The sequence below is a fragment of the Pseudorasbora parva genome, chromosome 24 (genome assembly GCF_024679245.1).
Source record: "Pseudorasbora parva isolate DD20220531a chromosome 24, ASM2467924v1, whole genome shotgun sequence".
NCBI lineage: Eukaryota > Metazoa > Chordata > Actinopteri > Cypriniformes > Gobionidae > Pseudorasbora > Pseudorasbora parva.
In genome coordinates this window covers 29364679-29382374 of record NC_090195.1, presented here as the reverse complement: position 1 = coordinate 29382374, position 17696 = coordinate 29364679, and the positions used below count along the sequence as shown (strand labels likewise).

Sequence of the window (17696 nt, the reverse complement as noted above, 5' to 3'; positions counted from 1 at the left end):
AAAGCCACCTATACGGTTTTAAAAACATCCAGTTAGATATAATAACCAGCGCACAAGTTAGATTAAAACATTAAAGTCTGTTAGTGTCTGTCATTGTTCTGGTAAATTATTATCCAAAACACGTGAGCCTAACAGCACTGTTGAAGATGGACCAATCAGTGTAATTATTGCATGAAGTGTTCTTTGTGCTCTAGTTAATGAGGGGGGTACATTTCCAAAATCTTTGTAGTTTGTACATAAACGACTCCAACAGTAATAAAAAAAGGGATTTCTAGTGGTTTCTGTCACTGTGTGTTCTGGCCAGCAGATGGCGCCTTTTCTCTTCTTCCCCTTCTTCCGCACTTCTGCTCCTTTGGAGACCAGCAAAGTAGCCACAATCTTTGCCTGTCTCCGTTTGCGGAAATGTATCAGTAATTTTTAAGTTGTAAGAATAAAATACAAATGATCAAATGTATACAGTAAATACCAGCTCTTAATACAATCTTGAATGAACACAAACAATCTTTTTTTTCTGGCCCAGTTTTTTTTTTTTTTTTTACTTTTAGGCGGTTAAACCATCGCGTCTTAGGACCCAATTTTAAGTGGCACATTTCAAATTTCAAAACAAACTCGTCGCGCTTGTCAACATTGAGAATGGATGCGGTGGACTGAACGCAGGACTGTCCTATTCAAACTATCACAGTTTGAATGCATGTAGCGTTTAAAAGCTTTTGTGGTAATATGTGTTTGATTTTGAACACAATAATCGCCATACCATTGTTTTTATGCGTCTCTGAATGAGACAACTGACTGTACGGTGAGACGACCGACTGCACGGCAAGTGTTCTAGTTGGAATACATTTATATTTGAAGGGATGGAAGCTCATGGATCTTCATCCGAAGGCTCAAACAGTGCAGTGAAAGCTCCCTCCATCGAGGACTTTGTGCTGGTCAAACCGATCAGTCGAGGAGCCTTCGGGAAAGTTTACCTCGCTAGAAAGACATGCAATTCCAAACTCTTTGCAGTCAAGGTAAGTTATACATACGTTACATTTACTTGTTTGCTCTTTAGTTTTCTATTTACAATACGTATTTATACTTATTACAGTTATTGTAATTCATAATTATAATGATATAATTATTTTATAATTTCATTATATTCGATTAAAGTATTTATCAATTTATCTTTACTCATTTGATGTGATTCAACACACACACACACACACACACACACACACACACACACACACACACACACACACACACACACACACACACACACACACACACACACACACACATGTTGGTCTATGTGGTTTACAGGGACTCTCCATAGGCGTAATGGTTTTTATACAGTACAAACCGTATTTTCTATCCCCTTACACTGCCCCTGCCCCTAAACCTACCCATCGCAGGAAACATTCTGCATTTTTACTTTCTCAAAAAAACATCATTTAGTATGTTTTTAAGGCCATTTGAATTATGAGGACATTTGATATGTCCTCATAAACCACATTTATAGTGTAATACCAGTGTAATACCCATGTAGTTATACAAATTTGTGTCCTCATAAACCACATAAACAGGCTCACACACACACACACACACACACACACACACACACACACACACACACAGATCAGGCATAACATTATGAGTACCTTCCTAATATTGTGTTGGTCCCCTTTTGCTGCCAAAACAGCTCTGACCCATCGAGTCATGGACTCCACTAGACCCCTTAAGGGGTGCTGTGGTATCTGGCATCAAGATGTTAGTTGCGAGTTTGGGTCCCATGGATCGGACTTGTCTGTTCAGCACATCCCACAGATGCTCGATTGGATTTAGATCTGGTCAATTTGAAGGCCAAGTCAACACCTCATTGTTGTGCTTATCGAACATTGATTCCATTGCTGAACCATTTTTGCTTTGCGGCAGGGGGCATTATCCTGCTGAAGAGGCCAGAGCCACCAGGGAATAACGTTCAAGGAAAGGCCACCTTTTTCCTTTGCTCCGTGGCCCAGTTCTGATGCTCAAGTGCCCACTGTTACTGCTTTCGGTGGTGGACAGGGGTCAGGGGGCACCTTGACTGGTCTGTGGCTAAGCAGCCCCATACACAACAAACTGCGATGCACTGTGTATTCTGACATCTTTCTATCAGAACCAGCATTAACTTATTGAGCAGTCTGAGCTACAGTAGCTCGTCAGTAGCTCGTCTGTTTGATCAGACCACACGGGCCAGCGTTCGCTCCCCCAGGTGCATCAATGAGCCTTGGCTGCCCATGACCCTGCTGCTGGTACAGAACTGTTCCTTCCTTGGACCAGTTTTAATTAGGGCTGTGCGATATTGAAGAAAAATGCGATATGCGATAGCTTGTTAAAAAATGCGATATTCGATATGTGATACGATATTGCAATTAGTGTGTAAAATCTATTTAAATTACATTAAAAAACATTTAAAAACTGAGAATACCATTTATGTGTTTCACATTCTTTCTGGGAAAAGAAAGCATTGCTACTACTTTTGAAAGGGACCAGCAGCATTTTAGAAAAAATGAATGTCAAAAATCTGACAATATAATTTTAACATCAATGTAAACAAACAAAAAACGTAATTGCAAATGTAATCCAGACACGAAACTGAACTGAATGGATCGCACTCTTTCAGAGAGGCGACTTGTGCACGTTTCGGTATGTGCGTGTGTGTCAGACAGTGCGAGATAATCATTTATAGGAAATACTGCAATGTTAAAAACAAGAATTTTTGATTTCATGGTGGCTTTAACTATGTCATCAAAATGTTCATTTAAAGGGGTACTTTAGCACTGGGTAGATGAATCTGTATTTAAACTGGGTCATCAATGTAGTAGAAATGTGAAATTATTTTTAAATTTGGTGCTTTCGAGACTGAGAAAAGACAGAAAATGTATTTTTGTCTCATGGGGATGAAAGACTACAATTCCCAGAATGCTTCGCTGCCCTGTGAGGCCATTCCCAAAGCCACCTACTGGATTACTATGATTGAGTTGGAGAAGACACTACAATTAAAAACCGAACGTGTCTGTTCAATATAATGAGTGAGTCACCGCACGAGTATCACAGCACTGAGCACTAACTGCAGGAGTCAGATAAATGAGCTGAATGAGCTCTCATGATGAGAGCTGAGGTAATCGCGACTACATTCGCGGCATACATTCACAACGCGAGTTCAGTCTGGCGCGTTTCAGTTCATGCCTTTGCAAGCTTAACTTTCATAGAAATTAATTTGAGAAGTTAAAAAGCTTACATTGCTCACCATAGCTCCATTTAAATGAGTGCCTGTAGCTGCGAGTTGAGCTCTGAGTGTGATCTCCATCCCTCATGCGCGGGTTCAAAACATGCAGAAATGGCTCCCTCTGCTGGCTGTAGTCTTTAGCCTTTGGCCAAACATTCCTCCTATGATGCAAATATCGTCAATTTGCATCATAGGAGGAATTTTTCCAGAAATAAAATGCATAAATCTCTTGTCTCAGGGAGATATGAGGGGGGAAAGCACAATCATTTGAATATACTCCAGGGTTTCTACTGATACAAAGCCATATGCTAATCGCTGAAGTAACCATTTGATCAACTGGGAAAATATGGTGATATCTATTATTGATATTACCATTTTGAAATTATTAGCATTGCTTAACAAAATGTTGCTTTTGTCTGGCAGGTGGTGAAGAAAGCAGACATGGTGGATAAGAACATGACTGATCAGATGAAAGCTGAGAGAGATGCTCTGGCTCTCAGTAAAAGTCCTTTCATTGTGCACCTGTTTTACTCCCTTCAAACTGCAACTAAAGTCTATCTGGTATGTATAAGAGTGACTCGCATGAGTGTAAAGGTTGCATTTAAAAAAGATTTGATGTGTAAAATGTTGTATTGTAATAAAAAACATTGTCAAAAACATCCTAAAACAGTCTTCACATATCTGTATTTGATTTTGGCAGGTTTTATGAAGTTCACCTCGGCATTAATGTGAAACTTTAACTTGTTCATGCATGTTTGATGCTTTCATAGGTAATGGAGTATCTGATTGGAGGAGATGTGAAATCACTTCTTCATATTTATGGGTACTTTGATGAGGACATGTCTCTGAAATACATCTCAGAGGTGGCGCTCGCTCTCGATTACCTTCACAGACACCGCATTATTCACAGGTAGGTCTGAAACTGTGAAACAGCGTAGTTTTTAGTGTTTTATTGCTCAAACTGAGTTCCTGTTTTATTTCAGGGACTTAAAACCAGACAACATGCTCATCTCGAATGAGGGTCACATTAAGCTCACTGACTTTGGGCTATCCAAGGTTAAACTTGACAGGGGTATGCTTTTCTTTTCTTTCTTTTTTCTTCTAGTTATTCTTTCTTTCTTTTTTTACAATAACAAAATGATAAAATGCTTGTGATTTATGATTTTTTTGTGTAATATTAACAAAGCTTTCCTTTCTCACTCCCCAGAACTTAACCTGATGGACATTTTAACCACACCCTCTTTAGTGAAACCTGAAAAAGGTTATTTCAGGACACCTGGTCAAGTTCTGTCACTGATCAGCTCTCTTGGTCTTGTGAGTAGATTTGCAGATTCATATAGTGGTTATGTATGTGTGTGTTGTTTTAATACATTATCATTTTTTTTTACATTTTACATTATTTTATTTATAATTGGCTCAACAATTCTGTGTGTATGTATGTACAGGTCCTTCTAAAAAAATTAGCATATTGTAATAAAAGTTCATTATTTTCCATAATGTAATGATACAAATTAAACTTTCATATATTTTAGATTCATTGCACAACAACTGAAATATTTCAGGTCTTTTATTGTTTTAATACTGATGATTTTGGCATACAGTTCATGAAAACCCAAAATTCAAAATCTCAAAAAATTAGCATATAATGAAAAGGTTCTTTAAACGAGCTATTAACGTAATCATCTGAATCAACTAATTAACTCTAAACCCCTGCAAAAGATTCCTGAGGCTTTTAAAGGGATACTTCACTGCCTTTTCATATTAAACTGTTATTCCCTTAACTTAAACGAGTTGATACATACCTCTCTCGTCTCAGTGTGTGCACTTAAAGGGATACTTTACCGTTTTTTCATATTAAACTATGTTATTCCCTTAACTAAGATGAGTTGATACATACCTCTGTCGTCTGAGTGTGTGCACTTAATCTCTCTGACGCGGGGTGACGATCTGATAGCATTTAGCTTAGCACACTAATCACAGTTCATTCCTATGGAACCAAACAGAGATCAAGTTAGAAGCAACCAATCAACTCCACGTTTCCCCTATTTAAATACAGTTACACGAATAGTTGGACGACCAAGTATGGTGACACAAAATAAAACGTGGCGCTTTTTTAACCAAGTTAAAAAGGAGAACTATAATGTATGGCGGAATAGCACTTCTGAGAGTACTTCAACTCGGCGCAGTAAAAAGTCCCGGCCGAAACATCCTCCGTCACATCTCCCCCTCCCTCTCTCATTTCCGTAAATAGAACCAACGTGACCTGCACGCCTGCATCAGTAGAAGTAGTTTGAGCAGAGTTGACGGAGTACCAGTTTGTAGGAAGATAGTTTGAACAATCATGGTTATAATGTGCGTCGTAAAAAGGTTTGTGAGAACAAGGCGAAGGTATTTAGTGCCGTCATGTTTCACCGATTTCCCATTCACCACATACGGCGGAAAGCTTGGTTAGCTGCTTTGAACATTGATGCAAGAATCTAACTGGGCCAAAACTTTTGAATGGTGTTGGAAATAGTTTATCAATTATTGATTGAATTATCTGAAGTAGTTGGTTTGACGGAAGCCCTGTATGAATATGCTTCAGCAGTACCTGATCAGGCATGTTGTGTGTGAACAGCCTCTAAGAAACGTGTGCTTGTTTAAAAATGGCTTGGAGTGCAACAGAACAGTGAGGTCTTGGTACAATTTTAAACCTTCCCGCTGTTTTAATTCAACATTCACACCACAAGATATTCAAAATAGCAGTGAGACTCAACAGAGACATCCATCTGCATGTGTATGTTACAAAAAGTAGAGCAGACTGAATATAAAAAGAATGTGTAGCCCTTCGACAGACTGATTCCACAAATAATATATATATACACACACACACATCCCCCCCCCCCTTAAAGCTAAAACATTCCCAAATTTGTCAACTGTTAATCCCCTCCACGCCTTTATGTAATAATGTAATTACATTTATATAATATATCTTCTATTACACAAGTTTCTGAATTACATTTTTGAACTAAAAACTTGTGAATTTATCACATTACAACACAAATTTTACAAGATAAAAAAATCATAAACCCGATGTCAGTGACAACACTGTACAAGTCTTTTTGTTTTTTTTGTCTTCAACCTGTTTGTAACAGCTTGTATAATACATCATATTTTGACTTGAAATGGCAGAATACCCCAGTGAATGAGGACAAGCGTCAAAGAAGCACAGTGTTGGGCAGTCCCAAATCCTGTGGGAAACTCAATCAGAGGAATACTTCTCTGTGTTCACCTCTGCTGAAGAGACGGGCTGAGTACCTGAATTCCCCAGTAGGCAAAAATCGAGCTTTAGGTATATATCAGAATGAGTTTGTCATTAGTGTTATTAAGAATGACGTGTCATTTTGGTTTTGCTGTAAATGTATAATGTAAAGCCTAACATGAGTTATTCTCTAGGATCCAACAGTGTGTTCAGTCCTGGCCTGCTGGCTATGAGTTTGACACCAAGGCTAATGAAATCGAGGAAGAGATTCGGGACGCTGAGTGTTGGAAGCACCCACTCATGCCAAATACCATCCACTACTGACTCTGAAGACTGTGTCAGCCCAATGTGGGAAGATGAGCAGGTTTGTTTCATAGGTTCATTGGTTCATAGCACATTGAGTATACTATATTGTCTGAGTAAGATAAGAAGTATTCACTATAATCAGTGAATTTATTTTTATACTGTTTATTATAATGTTCAGTATGGAATTTATTCATTTTGGCATTTTCTCAACATTTGACAGTGTTAAGAAATTCGTTTTTTTTTAAATATTAACTTTAATTTGAGCTAGCATTCATTTCTTTACAAAATAAGTTATTTTTATTATTTAAAAAAAAATCAACCTAACAATATCATGCAATTCTAGAATTTACAAGATGGCGAGAACCTTCCTCAGGTAAACAGAAGAGAAGTGGGCAATAGAAGGTCGAGAAACCTTCCCTTGACACCTCTGGAAAGAAAGATGTTTCCAGCACAAGCTCAGGATCACAACAATGTTTTGACTCCGCTCAATAACCAAGTGGACAATAACAGAAATATTAAACCAGATATTTCTGTCAAGAGGCTCCAGTTCAATGCAACCGACCACTGTGCAACTTCACTGGGTACGGCTGTTCCCCATCAGTCAGTTGGGAACAGTTTTATGAAACCAGAGCCGCCACTAGAGCTCAAATCCTCAGTAAAGAGAGCGTTTGAAGAAGTAGAGAAAAGCCCAGGTCAGGCTGAGATCCACTTCAAGAAAAACGATGCTGTGTACAAAAGGTCCTTCCATATTCCTGAGGGTAACTCAATAGCCCACACAGGCTTGACAGGAATTTTCTCAATTGTTGGGCTTGATGATGTTAAAACTGCACCGACATGTCAACAGTTCAGTGAGAGAATGGGCCCAAAGCAATCTAGTCCCATAGCCGTGGCCAAAAATCTATTCTGTGAACTCGAAGATCAAGGTGAGGGGATAGCTTTGCTTAAAGCAGAGACCAGCTTGAGCTCCCCAACCTCACGTGGCGATGACCGAAATTTTAGACGAAGCCTTAGTTTAGAATCGGACGGCTCAGCCCATGAGATGTCACTGGTTGCTAACACGTCACAAAAATCGACAGATTTCAAACATGAGTCTTTGTCATCCTCTTTCGAGGAGCTGAATGAAAATATTTCCATCAAACCGACAGCTCAGCTCCCATTAGCTACACCAAAGCTTAGCAGCTCAAAGCAACATTGGGGTGATTCTAAGCATTCTTTTCTTGAGCATCCTCATGGGTTATCTGACACTATGATCAAATCACCCGGCTTCCTCAAACCAAAGAACGTGGTTGCGTTCAGGAGCTACTGCAGCTCCATAAACCGGTCTTGTACGTCACATCTCAGCCTAGCCTCTTTGGATTCCATGGAGATGTCTGCGGCAAACTCCTTCCACAATGCCCAGTCTGCAGTGACTCCAGTTCAGAAGAAAAGGCCCAGTTTGAGCAGCTCACTTTACCAGGTGAGGATTCTTTTGGAGTATGGAATAAATTTGGATTTGAATTGGAATTGAAGGATTTTTCATTTAGTTATGATAAATTCATTGGTGGGCTAACCTTTTCAAATTAATTAGTCACATTTTATTTTTCTTTTCTAGACTCCACAGGAGATGGTTGTGTCTCACACTCCCTACAGAACACCGAAAAGTGTCCGTAGAGGTCCAGAACGTGTAGAAGGGGCTCCTATTATGGGAACCCCTGACTACTTGGCACCAGAACTTTTATTAGGCAAACCTCATGGTAAGAGTTTGAGTGGTCAGTATGTGAAATCTTGTGCTGTTGTGTGCTAGACTGGGTAAACCCAGCCTGATCTGCCAGTGATTTGATTTAGCCCTGCATTTCAGTCTGGAAACCTGTGCATTAATTAATCACTTTTGCGGGAACCAATCACAGACTGGCTTATCCATCTGGCACGCTATTAGCGGATTGAACACGATGACAGATAGAGAAATGATCATGCATTTTGTGGTCTGATTGGTTAAGGGCTATCCAATTTAGTACAGAGTTATTCAAATAATGCCAGCTGATCACGCCTCTTGTGCAGTAGAATATACTGAGCAGACTTCCCAGAACAATGTTCAATTTTAAATTCCCTTACCTCCTTAAAGGTGGTGTAAGCGCTATCTGGTAACTGATGTTGATATTTCAAATCACCAAAACAAGCACGCACCTACCCCAAAAGAGTCTCGCCCCATTTTGATAGCTCCGCCCCACATATGTGTACGACTATGGCAGAATCTGCTGTGCCAGCCGGCTGAGGGTATGATATCATCAATAAGTGAAAGGAATGTGTGTTACTATGGTAATCCAGGTTGAATGTTCAATGAAAGCGTCATCCCTTACATCCCAAAAACACAAACACCGTTCTCATGAACAACTCGATAGCATGAGCACGACTATAGTCCAACTAACGAACATATTACAATCATGACAAGATTAGACCGTTATATCGATCACGAAAAGAGGAACCAAAGGAAACAAACATATATTAGGAGTTTATTAGGCCATCCTTCATTTTTTTGTTTGTTGCAGTAACAGTTAAAAAAAAGTGTCGGTAGGTAGGTCTAATTTTTTATCCCCCCCAAAAAAAATAATTAAAAAATACAATTTTGGTGATTTTGTAGGTATGATTTTAAACAAATTGGCATATCATGACGTCACTGACTGAGTCTTCAAACCGTGCCTTTGGGCGCGTCATTGAAAACCTCATTTTGATGCAGGCTATATAGACCACAAACAAATTGAAATCTGTCAAAAGCATGTTTATTTCATGAATTTCAGATTCATTAAAAACAGGTTCCAACCAGCAGCTAGCTGTCATTGTAAGCACAACTCCGACCCGATGTAAGAGTAGCATAAGCTTAGGTGAGAGTAGACGGCTCTCACGGTTCAAACCAATAGGACTGAGCAACCAACTCAAGCTCCTCTGACATATTTTCTTTAACAATTCTTGTTTTAAACTTCTTCCACGTTTTGTTTTGCTATATCCTCTGCGCTTCACGTTCATCAAGACGTCATGTGTCGGGTCAGAGAGGTCACTCTTCCGTTGGATCATGACTTGCGTACGGCTGTTCCCAATACAATACAACAATTATGCAATACAACACAAACCGAATAAGAATGTTGTACCTGACAATTCATTTTTTGTTTAATAGTCCACATACATACATATAAATCGGGAATGAATCTTGTACTTTGCTTCATTAACAGATGTTATGTTTTAGTTTCAGGGTCTGTACATTATGGTAAGTATGCTAAAAAAGTATTCAGTTCAGATTGTAAGCCATGGAGATGTTGGTGCATGTGCGGGCCGCTTGCGCATTAGTGGCTGACTAATTCCATAATGGTTTGCAGCTTTTGTGATTTGCGGCTCCTGATTCATCACTCTTAATGCTTCAGTAATGCTGTCTGTCTCAGCTGTTGGGATGTTATGACGGTGCTTGGGAATTCTGGGGCAATCAAAAAAAAAAAATCTAAATTTAAAATATTTTTTATCATCCCAGTTTGTGCAGACAAGTTAAAGTAATTTGTGGCTTGACTTCCTGAAAAGTATGAAGTTAGTGTCAGTGACAACTTCACTCAGAGAAGACGTCGATCTCAGCTGTTAATCATGACGTCACCCCCCCCCCCCCCCCCCCCCCCAAAAAAAAGCTAAACTTAATATTTAACAAATACTAAAACTAAACTTATTTTAAAAACGAACCCTTGAAATGAAATCATCGTGATGATAACTGCCTTCAATGACATAAACTAACTTTGGGGAAAAATATTTGAGGTGTAATTTTATTGTTTTGTTTGCCTCACGTCCATTAGAAAACTCAGAGAGGCAACTATACTGAGACCGGTCACCGGGGGGCGATAGAGGCGCGAAAGCTTCAGTTTCTGAGAGGGATACTGCCATAGATATCCATAATAAAGGCTAGATTTCTCGTGCGCGCTGTTGGCCAATGGAGCTCGCCGTCCGCAACTGGCGGCCATCTTGTCACAGGCAGCTCGCTCACTCGTAACAGTGTGTTTTAATGGTGCATGTACTTTTACATAGCCATAACTTGCTCAATTTTCAACCGATTTTCAAACTGTTTCGTTTGTTATAAACGTCAGAGATGTAGTTATGACACTACATACTTATGAATAATTATAACCATGGACTTCAATATGAAAGTAACATTGAACAGAACAGATAGGTGTAATAAAAACAGGAATTTATGTTAAATCAATAAATAGGCTGCTAAAACTGTGTACCGAATGGCAACATGAGAAATGTATTAATTATATCACACACACACACACACACACACACACACACACAGCTCTGAATTTTTTTCCAGAGCTAGCTTATATATATATATATATATATATATATATATATATATATATATATATATATATATATATATATATATATATATATATATATATATATATATATCGCTATTATAATAAAAAAAAATTTTTTAAATAAAACTTTTGCGCAACTCACTGTTGGAGAGATGAGATGAGCGAGAAGGCGCAGCTGGTATTGTGTATCTATTCTGTGGAAAATTACATTTGGAAGCGTTTCTGATATTTCTGTATCTCAAAATCTATATTTGGACAGCACAGAGTTGTGTGCATCTCTTAACACAATACACACTCTTGGCATAAAACGGAAGTTGCAATAGTCTTTTCTTCCCCTATTGTGATGCATATCTGAGTGAAAACATGTACAGTACTTGCATACTTGTGTTCAATGGTGATTATGAAATGTGTTGCACACTCTATGGATAGCCTAGTGTGTGCGTAAAACTGATGTATACTTTAGACGCCCTATAGGAAAAACAAAAGTATACTTTGGGTTTAAAAATTGTATGTGTACAGTTCATGTTGCAAATTTCAAAAAACAGCTCTGCAATTGGACAAAAATGAAACTGTGCATGTGTTGACCTTCTGTGTTTGTGCATGCTTTTAAATGGAGCATGCATTTGAGTGTACACATGCTACGTTTGCATTAAAACTGAAGAATACTTACGTTTTATCAATTTGAACAAACTGCGGCATTCAATTAGTCCTGCTCTGTTTGTCCTGTAGCCATAAAAGACAGACAGCGGCTATTTGCAAATAGCAAAAAAAAGTACACAATGCGTCAAACTCAGGTCAGTTTCATCAAAAGCTAACGCCCGCTTTGATTTACTCCTACTATTACTCCATTACTTTTCTAAACAAACAGTTAAACGGGTGAAATCAGCTTTAGACTTTCATTGAAGAAGGGATTGAGTCAAATCTACAGACTTGAGGTGGTGGACTCTTTATTCTGTATTTTTGACCACTAAGGATCCTCTAGTCACTGCATAGCAACACTGGCCACCACCCGACTCATCCTGGGCAGTTGTTTTTTCGCCTTTGTTTGCGCTATACTGGCACAGTATACTTCCATGCTGATAAACTTAAAGCTGAAAAAGGTGAATGTATATACGTCTTAACTTTAAACATCCTCATTTCAGATTCATGAGATTATTTTTCAACATTTGATGACACTGCTACTCAGTTTTGTAATGTAACATCATAAGCTATCATGGTACTCGAATTGGTGTCGAGCTGATTTTGTGTTTCTGCTGTTTCCTTTTCCCCTAAAAATCAACTTACGACTGCTGCGTTCACCGCTTTTATAATAGTGGTCACATTTCTAACACATTTTGAGCCATGTTGTATGTTTGCACTTCTAAAACCGTGTGCCTGTATAAGTGGGTTTTGTTGTCCTGTGACAGATTTCATGGTGGATTGGTGGGCGTTAGGTGTCTGTTTGTTCGAGTTCCTCACAGGAATCCCGCCCTTCAACGATGAGACTCCACAGCTGGTGTTCCAGAACATTCTCAACAGAGGTAAGTTAGTCAAAGGTGATAGTTATGTACTCCTATCTGGATACAACGAATGGATCTCCTGGGTTTTTTTCTCAGCAAAATGTGAAGAAAGCTGTGCTGACCGTTTCTGATCTTCATGTTTTTCATTGAATGTGTTCAGATATACCGTGGCCAGATGGAGACGAAGAGTTAACCAAGAATGCAAGAAATGCCATTGAGATTCTTCTCACCATGGACACAAACAAGCGAGCTGGCTTTAAAGGTGAATCATGCTAAATACATGTATATCTTCAAGTCAAGGCAACTTTATTTATAAGTGTTAAACGGGAAAATATTGCAACATAATTTGATTTGGCTGTACAGTCGTTCTGGAGAAAATGATGTCATCAGCTCATTTCCATTTATCATATAGCAACAATGTGGGCAGATCGGTGATATAGTTGATACAATGAATTTAGTAATTCATTTAATTTGGAAATGTAGTTGAAAAATTTGATCAAAAATTTAGTGTCCCCAACACTGAGCAAGCAAGCCAAAGGTGACAGTGGCAAGAAACCAAAACTCCATCAGGGCATGATGGAGAAAAATAAACCTTGGGAGAAACCAGACTCAGTCGGAAAACCAGTTCTCCTCTGGCCTATTATCACACCGTGTATGATTATTATTCTGGCAACCTTACAGGACCGAAATCATATTAGATCGGAATATTCGAAAGTTCGGGGTATCACGCAAGAGACTGGTGTATTAAGGATGGTGCGTCGATTACACAAGAATATGAATATTTGAAAGTTTGGAGTCGTCGCGCCGGAGACGTATTTATTGAGGATGACGAGCCGGTGAGGCAAATTCAGAGAAACCGCGAATTGACACTCATTGGACTCAATTGGTCTCAGCAGACAATCCAGGATGCGCTAGTCATGTCTGGGCGCAGGTCCACCATCCGATCTGGACACGGCCTGGATCTGGCTGACTGCAGTAAACCTCGGGATTAACAGAGAGACTTCTTCACACTAGTAGTTCGGTTAGTTTGGTTCGATTGGTCCGGACCATAACATATAGTCCTGGTCCGCTTGGCAGTCACACTGGCATTTTTAACAGCGAACCTAAAGTTACTGAACCAAAGGCACAGAGAGACGGTCACAACCTGATTGGTCGGGTTTTATGATGTAGGGGCTTGCTTACCGAACATTTAAAACAATGCTGGATTAAACGTGATTATTTTATGCGTGTACATATGGCATTATTTTTTACCAGCTGAGAACTCATGAAGAGCTCATAAAATGTTCAAAACATTCAAAACAGCAGCCGGATTTCCTCCGCTGTATGCAGAAACGAAGATCTACTTCAAAAGAGACAGCAGTTCAGTCGTCTGTACTGACTAATGGGCAACACGGGTCCTTTGAGAAGAACCAGACATGCTTTTTGTGCGTTTTTTTCTATAATTTTCGTCGGACCAAATATTGATGAGGCACTTCCCCCTCGTTGCTCCATGTTTGCCCTCTAATGTTAAAGGAACTGTATGTAAGAAATGTATTTCAATGAATCATTAAATGGCCCTGATATGCCACTAGACATTAAGAAATCATGTTAATTTCAAATACTTAAATCACCGACAACAGTAGTCCGGCCAAGATATTGTCATTTAAAAGTTGTTGTTGCAGCCTCAACTGATGTTGATGTTGACATGTTGTGTTCTGGCCTGAAGCTCCGCCCTCCACCTATCTGCCAATCACAGAGTCAGTAGTGTTTCGGCATCCGGGTTGCCAGCTCTGTTCTAGTTAAGACAGCTGAAGCTACAAACGTTCCTGCTGGATCCTGCAGCCGATCTGGCAACCTCGAGTCAGGGGGGAGGGGGGTTAGTGATTGCAGTACCAGTTTTGGCCACAATCTTACATACACTTCCTTTAATGTTACTCATTTTGGATACACCAATCGATCTTTCCGCGTCGTCAAACCAGCTGACTTCGTTGCATCTTGTGACATTACGTCCTGTTTTTGGTTTGTTTACATGTCTTTGGTCCGTGTTGCGTTTTAGATTAAATGGATACCTTACCAACTTTTCATATTAAACTGTTATTCCCTTAACTAAGACGAGTTGATACATCCCTCTCTCGTCTCAGTGTGTGCTCTTAATCTCTCTGACGTGCGGTGACGATCTGATAGCTTTTAGCTTAGCCCACTAAGCCCAGTTCATTCACTATGGTACCAAACAGAGATCAAGTCAGAAGCGACCAAACACCTCCACATTTCCCTATTTAAATACAGTTACACGAATAGTTGAACGATCAAGTATGATGACATTAAATAAAACGTGGCACTTTTCTAAGCGGATTAAAAAGGATAACTATAATGTATGGCGGAATAGATCTTCTGAGAGTACTTCGACTCGGCGCAGTAAAAAGTCCCGCCTGAAACCTCCTCCCTCACATCTCACCCTCCCCCCTTTTGACAGAAATTAGAGAGGGAGGGGGAGATGTCTTAAAAAAAAATCGTAAAATGATCTTAATACTGGCATGTTTTCATCTTGTGTCTTTCTGTAGAACTGAAGGATCATGCGTTCTTTGAGGGTGTGGACTGGGAAAACCTTCACCATCAGAGTATGCCCTTCATCCCTCAGCCTGATGATGAGACCGACACCTCGTACTTTGAGGCGAGAAACACAGCCCAACATCTCACTGTATCCGGCTTCAGTCTGTAAACACACACGCACACGCTGTAGCACAATAGACTCACACAGTATGTTCAAGAACAGCCGTTGTAGAAGCTCTAATGAATTCAGATCCCACCGTACTCTTGTCTGGCCTTCTTCCTTCTGTCTGTTATTCATGTCAGATGTTCTTATGTTCTTAATATGCAGAATGATTTGGTGTCGGAAAGCGTTCTGAAATGCAGTAAACATGTAAATGCCGCAAAACTCGTGGTGTAAAATCTTTAGTTATCTTTGGTTGGGGAAAAAAAGTAATATATTTTGCAACACTACTCTTTCTACTTGACTCAGTGGTCAGTTTTTAAACTGTTTTCTTGAAATCTATACTTGTCTGTATTTTTAACATGCTAAATGTTTTAACTAGTTGTCTACAGCAAGTATGATTCGGAACATGGTTGCTGCTTCAAAAACATATTTTTTGTTCATTTGTAATTGTTTAATACTACATGCACAATGCCTTCAAACATTTGTGGATTATAACCATAACTTGTGGAAGTCACTTGCTTATTTTTAAGATGATTGTGGAAATGTTAAAACTGTTGTATTAATAAATGAGCATTATTTCTGCATTATTTTCTCTTTTAATCTTAAAGCCTGTGCTGGGAAGAAAGACATCTCCATAATATTAATATCAGGAAGGAAAATAATTTATTTTACGTTTTGAACTGAAGGTACACATTATTCGTATTGTTCATCCATCTGGCGTGTACCTGGCTGCGCACTTTTTGTTGGCAGGAGTGGGACAAGGTTTTGTAGAACTGAGACCGCCATACAAGAGGCTGGACGTCATGGATTGATTTTTCAGTTACATAATAGTCACGTCCACAAATGTCTTGGAATTTTTTTAATATACAGATCCCTGGACATGAGAATAAAAAAATAGATATTGGCTTGTTTTTTACTTTGTTTCCATCATTTTTGTGAAAGGGATATTCCACCTAGTGTTGTAGTCAAGACCACCTAAACCGAGACCAAGACAAGACCAAGACTTTGAAGGGCCGAGACCAAGACAAGACCAAGACTTTGAAGGGCCGAGACCGAGTCAAGACCGAGACCAATGCATGTCCCCACACTTATGATAAAATGTGGAATATGCATATGATTGGCACTTCTCTCGTTTGTGTGGGTGTGTAAGTGTACCATGAGAGAAGTTTTGATCAAATTATCAAAAGGCATTGCAGCTTTGTGGGAATTAATCTTTTTCTTTTATAAGCAAATAACACTTAACTTCTCGTCAATGGAAGGCACTGAAGACGACGTGTCCATATTGTTTACAGTCTATGGCTGACACAAACACCAAACTGACACTAACAGAGTTTTGTGTTTTGTTTTGTGAAAAGTTCCATTTTAAAACTCAAAGTTCCCTAAGAATGCTAATCTGGATGAGGTATTAATCTCAGACACAGTCCATTATGTCTTAAATGAATTTGAATAACAGGAGGTGGAATATGTATCATCCAGATATGCATTAGTATGCTGCTTAAGCTAATTATTTTATATATGTACATATTTTCATTTACAAATTGAAAATGTTATTGTGCAGCTTTATTGTGCAACAACAAGGAAAAGAAACCCTGTACTTGCATTATTATGTATGATCTCTTATCTTGATGTTTCTTTTGTTCCAACAGGTTGAATTGTTTTGGTATATAATCATATCAATATTAGAAATAGCATTAACAGTTAACAAATAGCCACATTTTCTGCCATATACAATTTAATAAAATGATCAGCTAGCTAACAAACAACTTTGTTCTGTTTTCACCTCACTCCAGTCTAAACTAAATGATTTTAGACTATTTATTTTACTACACATTCAACACACATAAGCTGAAATACTGTGGATAGTTAAAACTAATAAATCTTACTCTCCACTCTTGCTAAATTGGGTAAGCACACTTGTGTTCTCATTTCTGAGGTGTTCTGAGTAAATGATTAAACTGATTCGTTCAGTTCATTGTTGAACAGATCAGTTCTTATTACCGTCGTTAAAATGATTCGGTTCAAATGAGTCATTTGGTCGTGAATCGGACATTAGCAGACCCGTTGTGTGTGAATCACGGCTGTCAGAACATCGCGGAAGGTTTTTCACACAGAAAACACTTCATAACTGGATAGAAATTGTTTCCTGTTTATTTAATGTATGATTTATGTCAGCTGTTTAGCTGGTCAAACGTTTTTTGAGCGCAATTCACACCGAGCGGTACTTCAAAACAGTTGTCCGAACGCGCAACGTTCAACATGGATTCGGTTTTCTGAACTTTTGATTTAGCTTAATATGTGAAGTATCAGAGAGAGCTTATGTGCTTATTTTGAAGACAGAGAGAGTGCGCGCAGGGTGGAGTTCTCTGCTCTTTATATG

The 17696-nt window shown here is 39.0% G+C and overlaps 1 protein-coding gene across 2 annotated transcripts; it reads left to right on the top strand.

Moving 5' to 3' along the window:
- Positions 1–580: 580 nt before the first annotated feature.
- mastl (microtubule associated serine/threonine kinase-like) lies at positions 581–16089 on the top strand. 2 transcript variants are annotated; one of them, XM_067435349.1, is made up of 13 exons: positions 622–715; positions 853–1010; positions 3674–3811; positions 4021–4160; positions 4234–4322; positions 4458–4564; positions 6422–6581; positions 6686–6855; positions 7141–8253; positions 8389–8530; positions 12535–12648; positions 12788–12889; positions 15168–16089. In XM_067435349.1, the coding sequence occupies exons 1-13, from the start codon at positions 688–690 to the stop codon at positions 15323–15325; spliced, it is 2619 nt and encodes an 872-aa protein (XP_067291450.1). In that variant the 5' UTR covers positions 622–687; the 3' UTR covers positions 15326–16089. The 2 variants fall into 2 exon arrangements, with proteins under 2 accessions (XP_067291451.1, XP_067291450.1); XM_067435350.1 differs by having other exon boundaries at positions 581–1010; positions 15168–16088.
- Positions 16090–17696: the final 1607 nt, after the last annotated feature.